An 18,635-nucleotide genomic window follows, 5' to 3' on the forward strand; every position below is an offset into this window, starting at 1 on the left:
ATGATTCCAAGTACCTATGATTTCCCCCAAATTTAGCTCTCTGGTGAAGCTAAGAGTGCTGATGGAGATGCCACGAAAACATTTCCTCTCTGTTAAAGTGCCCTCCAACACCCAGCTCTCAAAGGAAGAGGTGAGAGGCCCAGAACTAATTGTGAAGCTGGGGTCAAAAGTCAGTGGAGATTTTACAATGCTATGGTTTTATTGTTATTGCTCTTATTGTTTTTGTTGGTAGCCTGGCTACATATGTTTTTAATGATCTGTTCCAGCTCTTTCCCCCAAGTCCTCTTATTTTTTTTTTTAATTAAAAAAAAATTTTTTTTTAAGTCCTCTTATTTTTATAATTTTGTAGATTAGGAGGTTTTCAGAAACATGGATTATAGTAGAATTACCTATACTTTGAAAGAAGACATCTTTCAACAGTTTTCAAACTTCAGTATGCACATAAGAATCACCTGGGGAGCTCATTAAAAATGCAGGTTTTTAGAATCTACTCCAGAATATGATAGTATATGTGGAGTAGGGCAAAGAATGCACAGTTTATAAGTCTCCGAGATGTCCCCGAGACCCCACCAACAGCAGCCTGACAGGAGCGGTTATCAGATTCTAACTGTTTGTCCCCATGAGAGGGCAGCGCTCTTAGTGTTTCCCACGTCTGATGTCAGAAGTCTTCTCCTTGGCATTCCTTCTCACCTTGACCGTGATGTGCCCGTGGACATTTTCCATTTCTCCCAGCATGGCTGACATCAAGGAAGATTTCCCAGAGCCCACAGTGCCCACCACAGCCACCAGCTGGCCTGGCATAATGTCCAAGTTCACACTGAAAGAGAGAAGTGTACTTGAAGGAAGTGGAGGGTAGACGTTCCTGCCACTTCTCAGATGCCAAAGGAGATTTTCCTTCAAGATTGGAAAATATATCTTGGATATACAAAGTTTCAAAGTAGTCCTCTAATTTTTTTTTTTTCCTCTAAGACTTTAGAGAGTAAGGCTTAATTTATAAGTTGTTTGTGCAAAAAGCCAGTTTCCAATGGAAAAATAATTTCAGAACTATGTGGCACCATTGAACAAGACCCTATTTGTTGAAATCCCAACTGTGCCACAGCTGAGCTGTGTGATCTTAGAGTCTCACTTCTCCTGGACTCTCAATTTCTAAACTAATGGGGCTGGGACAGAGTAATGCATCTCAAATTCGACTTTTCAATGAGAAGAGCAATTCAATAAAATGCTCACTGAGAGCACAGATGTCCTGCCCCCTTCCCTGGAGATTTGGCTGAGCGTGGCTAGGTAGGGGCTCACACTGGGCCAGGCTCCGGGAACCTCTCTGTTCTAGTCCTAATATTTGAGTTCCTAGAACATTAGGAACTTATTCTCAGGCTTTCTGAACCTGCCCATCCAGCTAGGCTCCTTCTAGACTTATACAACTAGCAAAGTGGGAGCTACGTCCACTCTCCTTCTGTAAAGTTGAGGCTTTCAGGTTAGGAGGGCTCAGGGCTTCTGGCCTGACTGACATATGCTGAGGCAAGCTCCAGGGTCCATGTTAGAGGATGGAGAAACAAGAGAGTGTGTGGAAAGTGGCAGGAAGACCACTAGGTGTACTCAGTTGTGAAAAAGCCTGGCCTGCTCGGGCTCCTGGCATGCTCCGTGGTGCTGAGCTCGTGATGGAGCTGGCGTGCTCACACACATAGTGCTTACGGAACACATTACATGCAGCAGTGTGGCAAGAAAGGGTTGGCTTAAGGCAGGGGGTGACCTACAAGGCAGAATGTGAGAAGGGGTTATGTAGATGAAAAATTCCAGATCTGAAGTTGATTATAGAAGCAGCTCACATCATCCCCTCTGGGCAAAGAAGGCAGGTCCTTCATGATAACTATTCTTCAGTGAATAAATGAACTTAAATTGCGTTCAGGTTCTCGTGAGTATCCTCTGGCACATCCAGAGACCTAGGCTACCTGCCAGCCTGCACTACCTCCATCCACAATCTGGAGAACACATGTCTTCACAGGTTCTCAGCTGTACTGTCCCCCAGGAGGAAAGCGGCGGTGGGCGGGGGGAGGGGGCAGGTGCAGTCACAGCGACTGCAGTCAGTCCATCCCTCCAGGGGTTTAACCTGCACTAGTATCTGAACACGTGCACAGCTTGTCTCCGCATGTGTTACATTACATGGAATTTCCCTATAACAAGACCAGCAAGGAGAATCTTAAAATACAGCAAGAAGAAAAGGCGGCAACTCACTCTTGGATTGTGACACCCAAATCATGGTCCCAGGTAAATGACGCCTCAGAAAACTGCACAGCTTTATCTGTTGAGAAAAATTCCTGTCTTTAAGTCAGATGTAGGTCCCCGCATGTCTGTCTGTCTTTTCTCAGCTTTCATGTGTCCCTCATTCCTTCCTCCAGAAGAGCCTGCCTTTGTCTGGTGCTAAATCCTGAGCTGCCAAGAGGCAAATGAAAGCCCCAGGGGTGAGACCAAGTGTCGCCTGCATACAAAGTTCTTTATATACTTAGGAGTCCCAAGCCAGTTGGTAGTTCAGATTCTTGATCTACAGACACTCTGGGTACATTCCCAGGCCCTCTGTTGCCTAGTCTCTTGTATAAATTCCACTTCCATATATAAACCCAGCCACCCCTGCCCTGGATTCCAGAACCACGGCTTGTTCTGGCTACAAATGCCCCTCAATCCTTAAACCTTTGGAACGTGTGTGTTCTTTCACTGCAGCCTCCCTTCCCAATTCCACATACTTGGCTCCATCATGACTTCCGTTTTCAAGATCCTTTACAGGATTCCCCATTTATTCTCAAAAGAGCTGGCCCAACTTTGCTTGGCAATCTAGCTGACTAAGAAATCTGTTCTAAATGAATGCAAAATTTAAGTAATATCAGTGCAAATATAGATGCAAGATAAGTCCCTTGGCTTTCCCTTTCCTTCAGTTTGCTGCTGCTCTGCCCTTGTGTATCAAAGTCCTGGTGCCAGCACCGTGAATATATATGGGAAGCAACTTCCAAATTCATTTACCAGAATTGCAATCATGTCGAATGGCAGATGTGTCCAAGTCATCCCCTCCCAGGTACTTCTCTAGCCGCTCTGTGGAAACACTGGCCTAGAGGAGGACACAGAGGAACAAAGTTCAATGATGAGCACGAGGAGACCAGGAGTGTGACTTCGTCATCAGCCTTGGATGTGGAAGCAGACAGTCAACCAGTCAACCTGCCAGGCTTCTTGCCCATGATTTGCAATTTACCACAGCTGGAGTCTCTGGCTCCCTACCCACCCCCCAACTCCCTCACCCCTGACTCAGCCACATCTCAGCCCTAGGAGCCACCCTACTCTGAACACAGGAAAATTAAGAGGCTCTATTTTAGCCCCTCAGAAAACTGGTTGTGGTGGTGATGGTATGGGTGGGTGGGAGGTTAATTCTACTCTGCTGTCTCCAGGCTTCGTACCTAGGTCCAGAAATGGTCTTCTGCCTCCTTCTAAGATGAAGTTTCTGTCTGATTCTGGTAACTGGGTCCCTGGCATATTCTTCTTTGAGTCCATGTTCTGATGACCCAGGCAGTGTCCTGAATCACTACCGGGACCCTCTGTGGAGGAAGTGGCCATGGAACCATAGTGACCTGGCATATCCCCACTTAGGCCAGGCTTAAATTGCAGGTGACCTAAGCACTGGCAGGATGCCCTGTGGTCCCCCTGGAACAGGAGAACTTGGGGGGATTTACAAGGATGTTTCTCACTTCCTCCATTCCAGGCAGGCTGTCACGAGACAGCTTCTTGTCACGACCTGGGTTCTGAGGAAGTACTGCACTTTGGGGGACTCCCCCGATGGCTCAGCAGGTAAAGAATCTGCCTGTAATGTAGGAGACACAGGAGATGTGGGTTCGATCCCTGGATTGGGAATATCCCCTGGAGGAGGAAATAGCAACCCGCTCCAATATTCTTGCCTGAAAAATCCCACGGACAGAGGAGCCTGGTGGGCTACAGTTCAAAGACTCACAAAGAGTCGGACATGACTGAGTGGCTAAGCAGGCATTGCACTTTCTGCCTCGCCCCCTCTTTGAAGCACAACTGTGGGCTCCAGAACTGCATGGCTGCGGTGTGGATCGGCTCCTGTAGAGGGAGGGCCTCACTGCCCACTCGCCTGCTCATCTGCCCCTTTGTTTTGCAGAGACTTGTCACCTTTGTTGATCCTGCTTTTGCTACCTATGTGATAAACCATCTGACTCTAAAAAAGAGCATGTTGTTTCCTTCTCAGCCAGATCTACCAGCCTTCTTAACACCCTCCAGGACCAGAAGGGCTCCTCCTAAACCCCGGTCCTTCCTAGGGCCTGAACTCTCTGAAGCCAGTTACCTCCGGATGAACACAGGTCACCACACTTTGTCATCCTGGCTGCCTCGCCAGTCTGCCACCTCCCTGGGAACATCCTCCTGAGGTCTGGTACCTGGTCCATCTCAGTGACTGTGCTCAGTTTTCAGGACCCAGACACTCCCTCTGGACCATCTTAAGCCTGCTGCTGCTGCTACTGCTAAGTCACTTCAGTCATGTCCGACTCTGTGTGACCCCATGGACTGCAGCCCACCAGGCTCCTCCATCCATGGGATTTTCCAGGCAAGGGTACTGGAGTGGGGTGCCATTAAGCTTACTGGATTCCAAACTTAGCTTTCTGACATCTTGAGGCTCCCAGATTGCATTTGGTTTTATCACCATGTGGCTTCACACAAAGAGAAGTCTTTGGACAAAGGGAAGTCCCCTGATCTAGTGGCTAAGACTCTGCTCCCAGTGCAGGGGATCCAGGTTTGATCCCTGGTCAGGGAACTAGATCTGCATGCCGCAACTAAGAGTTAGCATACTGCAACAAAAAACTAAGACTTGGTGTAGCCAATTGTTTTTTTTTTTTTAATTGAGAGAGAGAAGCCTTTTCTCTCCTTTTGTGCCATATTTCCCTAATGCTTTATAAATACCCTAAGAGTGCTGGAAATATATGGAGGAAACTGAACCAAGAAAAGGGCTTAGAAATGTTCCAGGAGCAGAGCTAATCATCATAGTCTCACTAAACACTCTCACAACCTTGTCTCCCTGGTGGGTGTATAAGATTGGTTATGGTTATCCTCAGTTTATAGTCAGAAAAATGGGGGTTCAAAAAACTTATTAAGAGACTTTACTAAATCATGCTGTTGGTTTCCAGAGACCAAACCAATCTCTCTAAGTGAAGGTTCACCAGCAGAATTTGGAAATGAGATAGGACATACCAGTCATTCTGGAATCTAAGGTTTTTAACCAGGGCTAGAAGGAAACAGCAACCCACTCCAGTATTCTTGCCTGGAAAATCCCACTGATAGAGGAGCCTGGTGGGCTACAGTCTATGGGGTCACAAAGAGTCTGACCCAACTGAGCACACTCAGCTGGCAGTGAGAGATCCTACCCACCTGGAGCATGGAGGAGATTAGCATGGGAAGCATGCTCATGGGGAAGCGCAGGATATTGAAGAGGGTGATGGAGGTAAAGGCCTTTTGTGCATCCAGAACATTACTGCTGTCCACCAAGACGTAAACAGAAAATGTGATCACAGACACCTGGAGAAGAAGAGCCGTCAGTGACCTATCCCAAAAGGGGTCAGGCAGCCGTGTTCCAAGTACTGTATCAGAGCTGAAGGAGTCTTAGGGATTATCTCAACCTTTCATGTTACAGAGAAATCTGAGCCCAGAAGAGGAGCAACTATCTTGCCTGAGGTCACAAAGTCAACTAATGGCATTGCTAGGACCAGAGCTCGAGAATCCTGGCTCCTATGATCAGCATTCCTTCTCCTACAGATGAGAAGCCTTCCCATGCAGACCATGCCTAGATACCACATTCATGTTGAATCCCCTGTAGTTACTCCAGGCAGCCAGGTAATCAAACTGTTTCTAAGGGTGAAACTAGATCTAGGGGCCGTGAGGTAGGAAGGACAGCATGACGACTTAAGGAGTGGGTCAGAGTTCCTTGGGTTTCAGGGTCAGGCCTAGAGGTGCAGGCACCTCTCATCTATCTAAACAGACCTTTCTCTCCAGGAAGCTGACCCCGCCCACTGACTCCTGTCACTCACCAGCACAGGAGTCAAGTATAAGAGAAACATTATCGCAGACTGCAACTGCCCAAATCTCAGCAGGTTCCTGAGCTCTTTCTTCCGAAGGTTGTGGACTTGGTTTTGGAATGAAGGTTCCCAGGCAAAATACTTCAGGATCTAATAATAGAGAAGAGTACAGCTTACACTGTTGCCCCAGTAGGAAATCAGGTGCAACCCCCCACACACAGGTTTTAGGAAACACTCCCCCAAACTGGGGAGGTACAAATTCAGCTTATAAAGGGTGATTACAGAAAGGTAACTGACTCAATGGACATGAATTTGAGCAAACTCCAGGAGATAGTGAAGGACAAGGAAGCCTGGTGTGTTGCAGTTCATGGGGTCACAAAGAGTCAGACATGACCTAGTGACTGAACAACAACAACAGAAGGGCAGCTTGCAGTTGTTGACAACTTACAAGGTACACAACATTTTATGTACTCTGTCTTACTTAATCCTAAGTGTGACAAACTTTGCCTGGCACTAAAGGGGGTTGCCCAGGACTCGGGGCTTTCAGTGCTAAACCCGGAAAGTTCTGGGCAAACCAGGAAGAAGTAGCTTCTTACTCTTTCAGAATTATTGTATCCATTTTAACAATAAGGAAACAGGTTGAGAGTGACTAAGTCACTTGCCCAAAGTCACCATCTAGTGAGTGGTAAGAGCTAAGACTCAAAATCAGGTCTATCTTCTCATTTTGCCACATTGGCAGTAAGGCATATCAGAGCTCTGTGTGCAGAAAAATCAGATGTTCAAAGGGGCCTCTTTTCATTTTCAAGAGGTTTAGGGTAATATTAAAGTCCATTAATTCAGCCAAACTCTGCTCAATGTTATGTGGCAGCCTGGATGGGAGGGAGGTTTGGAGGAGAACAGATACATGTATATATATGTCTGAGTCCCTTCACCTGAAGCTGTCACAACATTGTTAATTGGCTGTGCCCTAATACAAAATAAAAAGTAAAAAAAAAAAAAGTCTATGAATTCAAAAAATGTCTAAAAAAGAATTTGATGAAATGCATTATTTTGAAAGCTAGTAAATAGAGGACAGAAGTGTGTATTTATCCTACTTGTCCTTTATTTTAGAGTAACCAACCAGTTGATTAAAAATCATTCTTCATTACAGAATTCCCACTGAGCAATGCCAAAGGAACAAAGGAATTAAAACATCACCCTTTGGAAATGAAATAATAGAACAAGGCAGTGATCAACAGCGGCTGCTAAAATCTTTATGACAGTGGTTTTCAACCTTGGCTGCATATTGGAATCACTTAGGGAGCTTTTAAAATATATACACACCTGGGTCTCACCCCTCCCCCCCCACCAAGAGTTCAATTTAGATGGTTTGAAGTAAGGCCCAAACCTCAGTGGGTTTTACAAATCTCCCAGGAGACTGAAATGTGCTGCCAGGGCCACAAATCACTGCTCTTGGTGAAAGAACAATAAAGGGTGAATCAGGCTGATGATGCCTGGACCCCATAAACACTCACCATCACTAAGTTGGGAAGCACACAGCACTGCCCAACCCCTTGCCCTCCAACCCCATCCCAAACAAAAACAAAAACCAAATAAACCTAAATCTATTCAAGTTTCTATATTTAACCACCAATTTACAAGCAAGCATAGGAAACAAGACAAACTCTTCTATCAAATGACCAGGAAGGGGGCAGGCAAGGGGCTATTGTAGATTAAAAGCGCTATTGACTGAATGCAACACGTGGACAGTTTTTGGATCCTTATTCAAACTAACCAACAGTAAAAAAAATAAAATAAAAAAAGGCTTGTATGAGGCAATTGGGGAAATTTAATGGTATCAAAGAAGTACTTGTTTCTAGGTATGCTATTGGTATTGTGGTTACGTTAAAGTCATTCTTTTAGAAATACATACAAAGTGTTTACCAGTGAAATGACAAAATATCTGGGATTTGCTTTTGAATAATCTAGCGGGGCATGAAGTGGGGAGCGGGGATGTAGATGAAACAGGTTAGGTCCTGCTGATAATTGCTGGACCTGGGTGGCAAGTCCATGGGGGTTTGTTATAGTATTCTGTCTACTTTTGTCCACATCGGACAACCTTTATAGTAAAATATAAGAACGAAACAAACTATTTAACATACATAAATAGAAATCATAATCAAAAGAAGGCCTGAGAGGAGTAGCAGAAGAAACAGGAGACTTGTGGCTGGATGGATCAGGAGTCGTGGGACACACCCCAGGCTCAGAAGCAGGAGTCCACAACCTCAACATGTTGTTAAGGCCAAGAGGCTACCGTGGCTGTTACCGTGCCCAGAGAGCCACCCACGCTCAGCTTCTCACCTTGATCCCACTGAGAATCTCATTCATGATCTTTAAACGGCTGTCTTTATTCTTCATATTTTTAACCTGCCGGGAAAGAATAACAGAACAAACATCCATGTGAGTGGGTCCAGGTTTGCTTCAGATGCTAAATCTCAGTGGCACTTGCGGCTGTTGCTCGGTGAGAACTTGAGGTGCCCAGTGACGGGCTGTGTCTCTCGCGCTCTCCTGCTTGCTCTCCCTGCTCCTGCCACACTCACCACCCTTCTGGGCCTGAACAGTGTTGGCCTGACTGTGCCCTCGTCCCAGGTTTTACCCAAGTCTTCCTCCCTCACCCTCAGGTTCCAGAGTTCAGCTCAATGTCTCCTCCTCAGAGGCCTTTCCTGACCCCAGGACCTAAAACCACTCCCTACGATCACATCACCCTGTTTAATTCCCTGCATAGTACTACTGACATTTTCCTTCTTTGTTTTTACTTATTTATGGCCTGAATCTCCACCCCAAGCAGAATGTAAGTTTCATGAGAGCAAAAGCCTTGTCTAATTTGCTGCCTTGTCTAATTTGCTGCCATGTTCCCCCAGAAAGAGGGTGCACAATAAGCATTTTTAAAATATTGAGTTGGCCAAAAAGTTCATTCAGGTTTTTCCGCATTAGGAAAAACCCAAATGAATTTTTGGCCAATATTTGTAACTCAGTGAATGCAAAACGAATGAATGACTAAGTCACATATACCATCAAGTTCACCCATCCAGAATATGATTTCTGGCAGAGATAAGGACTGTCCACAGAGAGCTCTGCTAACTGGTGGGAACAAGGTCGATTGCCAGGATTTAGGCATAAAGTCTGGTTTGCTCTTGTGACGGCTCTGTGTGGCTGGTTTATAATGCTATGATAGAGAACCAGGGTCATAATTACTTTTTAAGAACAGCCCAGCATAGCAGGGTGTAAACGTTATATGCAGGGTCCCTGGGCAGCTCTTCTCTCTCCAATTAGGGACATGAATGACGACAGGAAATATGAACCCTAAAAGTGGTCAGAAGATGGAAGGGGAAGACAAAGCCAAGTTCGTTTGGGACAGTGGCAAGTCTCCTGTGAGCCTTGCCTTGCCCAAACTCCAATCACCAGTCAGAATTAAGTAAGAAAACTTTAGACTTTGAAGAACATGTACATATCCCCAGTGACTGTTTCTTTACCTGAATAGCCCTATTCCTGGTGGCGAGTACTCCATTAATTGGGATTAGGATCACCATCACCCCAACACCTGCTAAGACCGAGGGTCCCAACTCTGCCCACAGGAAGTAGATGGCCAAGGCAATCTGTAGGACATTTGACCACAGCAGGTGGATGAAGTTGGTCACATCCATGAGCTTCTGGGCGTCCACAGACATGAGGTTCACTGTTTCTCCAATGGTGTACTGCTTCCTGGCCCGGTTGGAGACAGTCAGCGCCTGAAAATAAAGATTGGAATTGAGACGCATGGACAAAGCCAAGGAGACTGGGAAGTGAGAGGGGATTCAGGAAGGCAGCGAGAGACAGTAGAAGGATGGGCTCCATATGGACATAACTTCCAAGGGGCTGTGATCTTCCAGCTGCTAAATCTTAACAGTGTTCTCTCATTCTTGACCAGTCTTTCCTGCTATATCTACCTTCCCCAACACCCGCTCCCCCCCACACACTTGTCTTACCCGGAAAACTCCTATTTATCCCTTAGTGTAAGCTTAGGTGGAACTGCTGAGAAGCCTTCCCTGACTCCCAAGTTTGGGTTAGATACCTCTGTGTATTCCCCAATGCTTATCTCTGCCGTTACATTCATCACACGGAACTCTAATTGTGTTTTCCTATTTCTCCACCAGTAGAAAACTCTAAGGACAAGGGCTGCCTCTGTCCAATTCACTACCTGCACACAGTGGGGAAATCACATACTGAAGGATGGGAGGAACAGAGGAATGAAGGGAGGGAGCCTGTACGGACTCTGGCCCTGCAGACTTTAATGGGGCAATGTCGGAGCCATACTGTGAGGAGGCTGCAGCCATTCCCAAGAAGGACAGAGACCTTAGAATGGAGGGGAAAACTATGGGGCTCACATACTGGAAGCAAAATGACTTGTTTATTGTCAGGAAATTTGAGGACACTATCTAAATGCCTGAATCTTGCATCATGAACCATCATTTCAGAGAGATGAGAAGACTGAGACCCACAGTCAATGACTTATGGCAGTGTCTTGTACAAATGCTCCCAGACAAGAGGCTGGGGGCCGAGGGGGTAGCTGCATGAAACCAGCTGGCACTATGCTCACCAAGCAACCCTTTGGTGTGGCCCACATCTTTCCAAAGGAAGGAAAGCTTAATTCCCACAAGGCAGTGTATGGGCTATGAGTGGCCCTAGATACCACCTTCAGTCTCCTCCTAAAAGCTCTACTGTCATCTTCATCCATTAATGCAGTCTTTAGAATATATCAGGATGCTTTGTTGTACAGTAAAAAGAAGTAAATTTCCCAAAACGTTGGGCCACCAAGGTGCTAGAGAAATCAGTCCACTGCTATGCCTCCCCTTTGGTATTGAAAAGTAAAAGAAAAAAGTATTATCTAACTACCCTACAAGGTAATTGCAATACTTTTCTTTTCTCAATAAATCTCAATAGAGTGAAAAAGTCAAGAATATAGTCCCAATAGCCCTTGTCAGGAGTCAGGGCCTATCTATGTGATTCTAGCCATTAAAGTGATCTAAGCCCTACTTCTCTCTAGAACAGGGATGATGCAGTTACTTCGCAGAGCTATGAACTGGTGATGGATGTAAAATATGTTTCATAACATTTCATAAATGAAGTATAATCTAAACATAAAAGTAGTCAATTTTAAATTCCACTTTAGGAGAATATTTATTTGAATGGGGGTCTCATTAAAGGCTCTATTTTACACATTTTGTATGAATTGTGACAATTGCAAAACCTGGACTATATTAAGAATCAAAGAGGCAGGAATGAATTGTCACAATTGTAAAAGTGTACATTCATAGATATATCTGAGACAGCCTGGGTAGTGACCTCATATCCTGCAAACCAACAGAAACAGTTACTCCACAAGGAATAAAGGGATTAAAAATTTTGTAGAAGACAAATTCCAGTGTGAGGCTATTTAGGGGTTCAAAGAACTTGACCAGACTTCTGATCTAAAGACATCTGAATCACCTCTCTGGGTCTCTCGTCTAGTCAGCATCTACTCAGGAAAGACAAAAGTCATCTTGGAGTTTTAGAAGAAGAAGGCAAAGGAGAAAGCCAGGAACTTTAACAGAGAAATCACCATGATGGAACACTTCAGTGGTGGATGAAAAAAGGAAGAGGAGGCAACTGTTTGATGTTCTGAGCTATCAAAAGTATCAACTCCTTCTGGATGAATTTTCTCCTCAGGCTTAGAGTCACTACTCTATTTCCATTTCTTTCTTTTCATTTATTTTTTAAGCTGAAGTTTACTTGATTAGTTTCAATTATTAAGGGAACTCAAGGGACTAGATCTGGTAGACAGAGTGCCTGAAGAACTATGGACAGAGATTTGTACCACTGTACAGGAGCTGGTGAACTGAAACCATCCGCAAGAAAGAAATGCAAGAAGGCAAAGTGGTTGTCTGAGGAGGCCTTACAAATATCTGAGAAAAGAAGGAAAGTGAAGGAGAAAGATATACCCAACTGAATGCAGAGTTCCAGAGAATAGCAAGGAGAGATAAGAAAGTCTTCTTAAGTGAACAATGTAAAGAAATAGAGGAAAACAATAGAATGGGAAAGACTAAAAGTCTCTTTAAGAAAATTAGATATACCAAGGGAACATTTCATGCAAAGATGAGCACAATAAAGGACAGAAATGGCAAGGACCTAATAGAAGTAGAAGAGATTAAAAAGAGGTGGCAAGAAGACACAGAAGAAAAAGGTCTTAATGAACTGGATAACCATGATGGTGTGGTCATTCACCTAGAGCCAGACATCCTGGAATATGAAATCAAGTGGACCTTAAGAAGCATTAGGTAGTGGAGGTGATGGAATTCCAGCTTAACTATTTCAAATCCTAAAATATGATGCTGTGAAAGTGCTACACTCAATATGCCAGCAAATTTGGAAAACTCAGCAGTGGCCACAAGACTGGAAAAGATCAGTTTTCAAAATCCTGAAGAAGGAAAACACCAAAGAATGTTCAAACTATAGCAAATTGCACTCATCTCACATGCTAGTAAGGTAATGCTCAAAATCTTCAAGCTAGGCATCAAAAATATGTGAACTGGGAAATTGCAGATGTACAAGCTGGATTTAGAAAAGGCAGAGGAACCAGAGATCAAATTGCCAACATCCACTGGATTATCAAAAAAGCAAGGGAATTAAAAAAAAAAAACCTACTTTTGCTTCATTGACTACACTAAAAAGCCTTGACTGTGGATCATAACAAACTGTGGGAAATTCTTAAAGAGATGGGAATACCAGACCACCTTACCTGCCTCCTGCAAAACCTGTTTGCAGGTCAAGAAGCTATAGTTAGAACTGGACATGGGACAATGAACTGGTTCCAAATTGGGAAAGGAGTACTTCAAGGCTGTATATTGTCACCCTGCTTATCTAACTTCTATGCAGAGTACATCATGTGAAATGCTGGGCTGGATGAAGCACAAGCTGAAATCTAGATTACTGGGAAAAATATCAGCAACCTCAGATATGCAAACGACTACACTAATGGCTGAAAGCGAAGAGGAACTAAAGAACCTCTCGGTGAAGGTGAAAAAGGACTGAAAAAACTGGCTTAAAACTCAATATTCAAAAAACAAAGACCATGGCATCTAGTCCCATCACTTCATAGCAAATAGATGGCGAAAAAGTGCAAACAGTGACAGATTTCATTTTCTTGGGCCCCAAAATCACTGCACATGGTGACTGCAGTCACAAAATTAAAAACACTTGCTCCTTGGAAGAAAAGCTATGAGAAACCTAGATAGCGTATTAAAAAGCAGAGATGTTACTTTGCCAACAAAGGTCCGTCTAGTCAAAGCTGTGGTTTTTCCAGTAGTTATGTACGGATATGAGAGTTGGATCATAAACAAGGCTGAGCACCAAAGAACTAATGGTTTTGAACTGTGGTGCTGGAAAAGACTCATGAGAGTCCCTTGAACAACAAGGAGATCAAACAAGTGAATCCTAAAGGAAATCAACCCTGAATATTCATTGGAAGGACTGATGCTGAAGTTGAAGCTCCAATACTTTGGCCACCTGATGTGAAGAACCGACTCAGTGGAAAAGACCCTGATGCTGGGAAAGATTGAGGGCAAGAGAAGAAGCGGGCAACAGAGGATGAGATGGTTGGATGCCATCATCAACTCAATGGACATGAGTTTGAGCAAACTCTGTGAGATGGTGAAGGACAGGGAAGCCTGGTATGCTGCTGTTCATGGAGTCGCATGACTTAGCAACTGAACAACAATATTTGGCTATTTTCAATTCTTAAGGGAAAAAATGAGACTCCACCTTGGTGTCTAGGACAGAGGGAAATAAAGTTGCTCTGAGAAAATTAAACACTAAAAGGAACGTGTCAGGGACTTCCCTGGCAGTCCAGTGGTTAAGACACCACATTCCCACTGAAGGGGCATAGGTTTGATCCCTGGTCAGGGAACTAAGATCCCACATGTCATGTGGCATGTATAAAAATAGGAAAAATAATAATAATAAAGCAACAAGTCAGAGGGAAGATGGGCAAAATCATCTTAAGGAAATGGAAAAGCTCCCAAGTCTGCAGAATTTAATCATTGGAGTGAGGGTGATGATATTTACAAATCCAAAAAAGGAATCAGGCAGATGAGGAGTTGGTTGCCACTCAAGACTGAAAAAGAAATCACTAGGGAAAAGACAGTCCAGGGAGATGGAGCCCTGGTCCACAGAGTATACTAGTCTATGGTAAAACTGTGATTTGAGATGGATACACCAGGTCTCATGAGCCCAGTTTCACGTAGTACTTGGTTTAAATGTTGGCAATTTTAAGAGTCTGCCCTTGGTCAGCTTCTTTTCTGACTTCACATTCTATCCTAAGGTGTTGTCAGCTTGTGGAGAGAAGAAAGAGAGAGATGGTATGCCAGCCTTCAAGACTGAAAGGCAGATCCTGGGCAGAGAAGAGTTTGCCAGCTTTTCCCTGCGGTAGGGTACACTCCACCACCACCACCCACCCCCCACCACACACACATATTCTATGTCTATATACACACTTTTCATTTTAATTTCCTAAGAAATGTCTAAAGAAGGCTGTATGGTTAGCCAAAATTCAGTGTTGCGGTCAGTTATCACCTCCATCAAGTTTTCCTCAATCGTGGAACAAAGGGTCATGTTTACTAAGGGGATTTTCTTTGGTGATCCCTGGCATACCCCACATACCTTCTTATATACAGAAGCCATGATGGTGGTCCGCACCTTCATGCCCAGCATAAAGCACAGCTGAAAGTAATACTGAAGGCAGAAAGACTGGATGAGGGCCACGACAAAGAGGAGAATTGAATAGAGATATCCAGTCCACAGATAGATTCCACGGTCATTTGCAAAGGCGATCAGCAACCTGCCAGAGCAAAACCAAGTAAGTGCTGACATCAAGCCTCCGAGGGCTCCTTACCCTCACTGTGCACAGCCAGCTACCCTGCCCTACCCTGGAGGTAACTGAAGTGACTACAGTTCAATGCTCTTGGAAGACTGAGCTCCACAGCCATGCCAGCACTCTCCCTTTGGAGATGAGCAGCAGGGCCTAAGGGTTGATGACCCACAGCTGTGAGACAGGATACTGTATGCCCCACAGAGCTGCCGCTGCCGTGCTTTCTCTGACCCTCTCTTTCCCTACCCCCTGGTAGAAGGAGCCATGTGTGGCAAGTTGATTTATTCCTGGAAAGGAATTAGGACACATATCCAGCATGAGTTAGAAGGGTTTCCCCTGGAGGACAGTGTATTCCATGGATCCTGGCAGACTGAAGTCATGTCATGATTAACTGGAACTGCCCACTTAATGCATGACTGGGGAGCAATGAGGCTACAAAGACTGCGTACAATCCTCTCCTCGGGTATGAGGCCCACCTCTTGGACACAGCTCAGCTCACAGCAATTCTGTTTAAGAAATGCCCCTAAGAAGTACTTGGCTTCCTATGAGGAAAAGGATATGGGAAAGAGGAAGGCTAAAGGACTTTATTTTAGACCTTGAAAAGTGCCTTGTGCTTTTCGTGAACACAATGCTGTAAGGTGCAAGAAAATTATGAGCATTTTTTTAAAATTAGGAACTTAATAATAGGCTCCTGCCTGCATATACAAGGAGCAAAAAGCAGAGTGGCAGAGGAGGTCCTAAAGAGACAGCCCAGGGTCTGGGGACTCACTTCAGCAACTGAGGATTCAGAAACGTGAGGATGTCATACACCACCTTCAGCAGGAATGATTTCAGGAGGATGACGTAGAAAGTTTTGAAGAGCGCCTTCACCAGCCAGGACTTGGGAAAGTCTTTTGTGGTCTCAGACTTCTTTTTTTTCTTTTTAGTTTCTTCCTAGGGACAAAACCAAACAAGCAGTGCTTGCAGAAGTGCATGGTGTAAGACTTTGTCTTCACTGACCAGCTCCCGAGCGTTAGCCCCTGATCCCTGTGGCCGTCACTGAACAGGTTTGAGTCTTCTCTTCACTGCCTGGTCCCATCCAACTTTTTAGCTGCTGTCACTGTTCCCCTCTCACCCCTTAACTGATGCTTAGAATCTATTTTGGATTAGGAAAACAGGCAACAAAGCAGATGAAAATAGCATGTAAAAACACAGAACAGACTCAGGGGGGCCTGTGGGGCACTGTGGGAGGGAAGGGCATGGACATGCTAACATATATATTAATATATATTTCAGATGCTTAGAAGACTTTTCGTTCTTCTTGCTTGAGGTTATTGTGGGATGTTACGGGTTGAATAGAATCCCCCTCAAAAGGAATGTTGGGGTCCTAAACCCCAGTGCCTTAGACTGTGCCCTTGTTTGGAAATAGGGCCTTGCAGATGTAATCAAGTTAGGATGAAGTCATCAGAGTGCATCATGGGTCCTACTCTAATATGACTGGTGTCCTTGTAAGAAGAGAGACAGACAGGGGGCAGGGGAAGAGGCCATGTGATGACAGAGGCGGAGAGTGGGGTAACACATCCAAAAGCCACAGAACACCAAGGACTGACTGCTGGCCAAACCCAGAAGGTGGAGAAGACAAAGAAGCTTTCTCCCATATAGGGTTTGAAGGGAGCGTGGTTCTCCTGATGATTTGACTTCAGACTCTTGGTCTCCTGAGCTGAGAGACAATACACTTCTGTTGTTTTAAGCCGTGCAGTTTGTGGTGCTTTGTCTCAGCAACCCTGGGAATCTACTGTGTGGGGTGTCACCACCACTCACCCACCACACTTCCTTTTCCTGTCCTGCCAGGCCCCCAGTTCCAGATTCTCAGGCTCAGTGGCATCCTCTTATAATGGCTGTCACGGAGCTCCCATCTTTTCGGTCTCTTTGCCTGAACAACTGCCTCAGCCTATATCTTAGCTTCCACTGCCCCTGCCCCGACCCCAATCATTCATTCTCCTGGCAGCTACCCAAGTGGACTTTTAAAAATGTAAATCTGATTGCATTACTCCTCTGCTCAAAACTTTCTCCTGGCTTTCCATCAGACTTAAAATCCAGACTCTTCACCATGGCCCATGAGGGTCCATACCACTTTGTACCCTCCCACTTTCCTGCACTCACCTCCCCGCACACTCAGCCTCTCTCTCCATGCTCCTGCACTCTCTTTCTCCTTTCCAAACAAACCAACCATGTTCCCCTCTCAGCCTCACAACCCACCCCCTGTGAGTGGAACACGCTTCCTTCTGATGGGCTCTTCTCATCGCTTGGATCTCTGCCCAAATATCACCTCCTCTGAAGCTTCTCCTGTTACTCTAAGGAAGCAGTTCACTCCAAATACATGAACATGTTTTCTTAAGAGCACCTCCTGCTCTGAAAGGGTAACGTATGTATTGGTTTATTAGTTATTTTCTAGCTCTGTAAAGATGAGGACTCCTTCAGGACTCTTTATATCTGTGCCCAGAATGGTCTCCAATGCATAGTGCTACTCAATAAATATTTTCAAGTGAATAAAAAAATTAATTAGCTAACACTAAATCCCACCAACATGCAAATTCTAGCAATGCTAAGGTATTGTTTTATTTTTCTGCTAAAAAAGACATTGAGAAAAATTTCATATATACCCCAAAGGAGAGAGAACAGTACTACATTACACCCCAAGCATCCATCTCTAAGGTACTGTGATAGTATTGTGAATATTACTAATATAAAATGTACTGCAAAGGGTAAAGTGCTATAAAAATGTAAGGACAGAATCACCATCACCAGGACACCAATGACGTGCAGGACGTTTGAACAGACACTCATGGCAGAGTTACCAGGACAAGGACATCTTGGCTTTGACTCTGGTTCTTGTCCAAGCCGTTCACGCTGGCTCCAGGGTTCCGCTTGGATTTCTTCTTCTGCCGTTTCTGGAACGCCCGCCTGGCCTTCTGTAGCTCTTCCGCCATGTACTTCTCAAACCTGCTGACTAGTGCCTTTGTTTTAGCCGCGTCTTCAATATCCCAGACATCTTCGAGTGTCAGAGGTTTCCTGAAGCCTTTCAGAACAATGCTGGAACAAGAGGGAGCCGCAGGCTGAGGCCCTGCAGAGGGGCCAGAGGTGGTCTCCTCTCTGCCTCTATCAAAACCATCCAGTTCCAGGATGGAGGGACAGAAGAATGGGGCTTCTCCCTTACCCTGCTACCCCAGCTCCTAGCCCTGGGAACTTGAAAGAGGAGTGGGGAGAGCAGAAAAGGGAGCAGGTAGGGGTGATTGAAGGTGGGAGAAAACAATAAGAGAAAGAGAAGGGATTCTACTGGATGAAGAGTCAAAAGAGCATCATCTACCCACATCCTGCTCCTTCCTCCTCAAATATTGGCTGCCTCTCTGCCGCCCTGGCATCCCTTGAGGGGACTCCAAGAGGCCCTTAAGGAAATGAGCAGATCCAGAGGCCGCCTCTATACTGTCTCTCTAGATCAGGGCTTCTCAACATGGGATTCAAGAACATGGATGGAAAACAAATTATATCTTTATTCCTATTCACTTCTAACTGAAACGCAGCCTTTCCTAGTTCTAATATGAAAGTAGTCAACCAACTACAGTTGTAAAACAGAGTACTTGAGCCTTTGTTATCAGGAGACACCACAGATGTTTTCA

At 45.0% G+C, this 18,635-nt stretch overlaps 1 protein-coding gene across 2 annotated transcripts in view; it reads right to left on the reverse strand.

Moving 5' to 3' along the window:
- ABCC2 (ATP-binding cassette, sub-family C (CFTR/MRP), member 2) overlaps window positions 1-18,635 on the reverse strand; it is a 70,205-nt gene that overhangs the window by 29,889 nt on the left and 21,681 nt on the right. For both annotated transcript variants that reach the window (XM_010859539.1, XM_010859541.1), the window contains exons 7-16: window positions 17,817-18,051; window positions 15,749-15,912; window positions 14,772-14,949; window positions 9,572-9,826; window positions 8,400-8,465; window positions 6,072-6,209; window positions 5,416-5,562; window positions 3,010-3,094; window positions 2,230-2,296; window positions 691-817 (exon numbers count right to left, since the gene is read on the reverse strand). In XM_010859539.1, the coding sequence (XP_010857841.1) occupies window positions 691-817; window positions 2,230-2,296; window positions 3,010-3,094; window positions 5,416-5,562; window positions 6,072-6,209; window positions 8,400-8,465; window positions 9,572-9,826; window positions 14,772-14,949; window positions 15,749-15,912; window positions 17,817-18,051 (1,462 nt within the window). The remainder of the gene's footprint in view (window positions 1-690; window positions 818-2,229; window positions 2,297-3,009; window positions 3,095-5,415; window positions 5,563-6,071; window positions 6,210-8,399; window positions 8,466-9,571; window positions 9,827-14,771; window positions 14,950-15,748; window positions 15,913-17,816; window positions 18,052-18,635) is intronic.

This window comes from Bison bison, unplaced genomic scaffold (genome assembly GCF_000754665.1).
Source record: "Bison bison bison isolate TAMUID 2011002044 unplaced genomic scaffold, Bison_UMD1.0 scf7180017864456, whole genome shotgun sequence".
In the NCBI taxonomy this organism is placed as follows: Eukaryota; Metazoa; Chordata; class Mammalia; order Artiodactyla; family Bovidae; genus Bison; species Bison bison.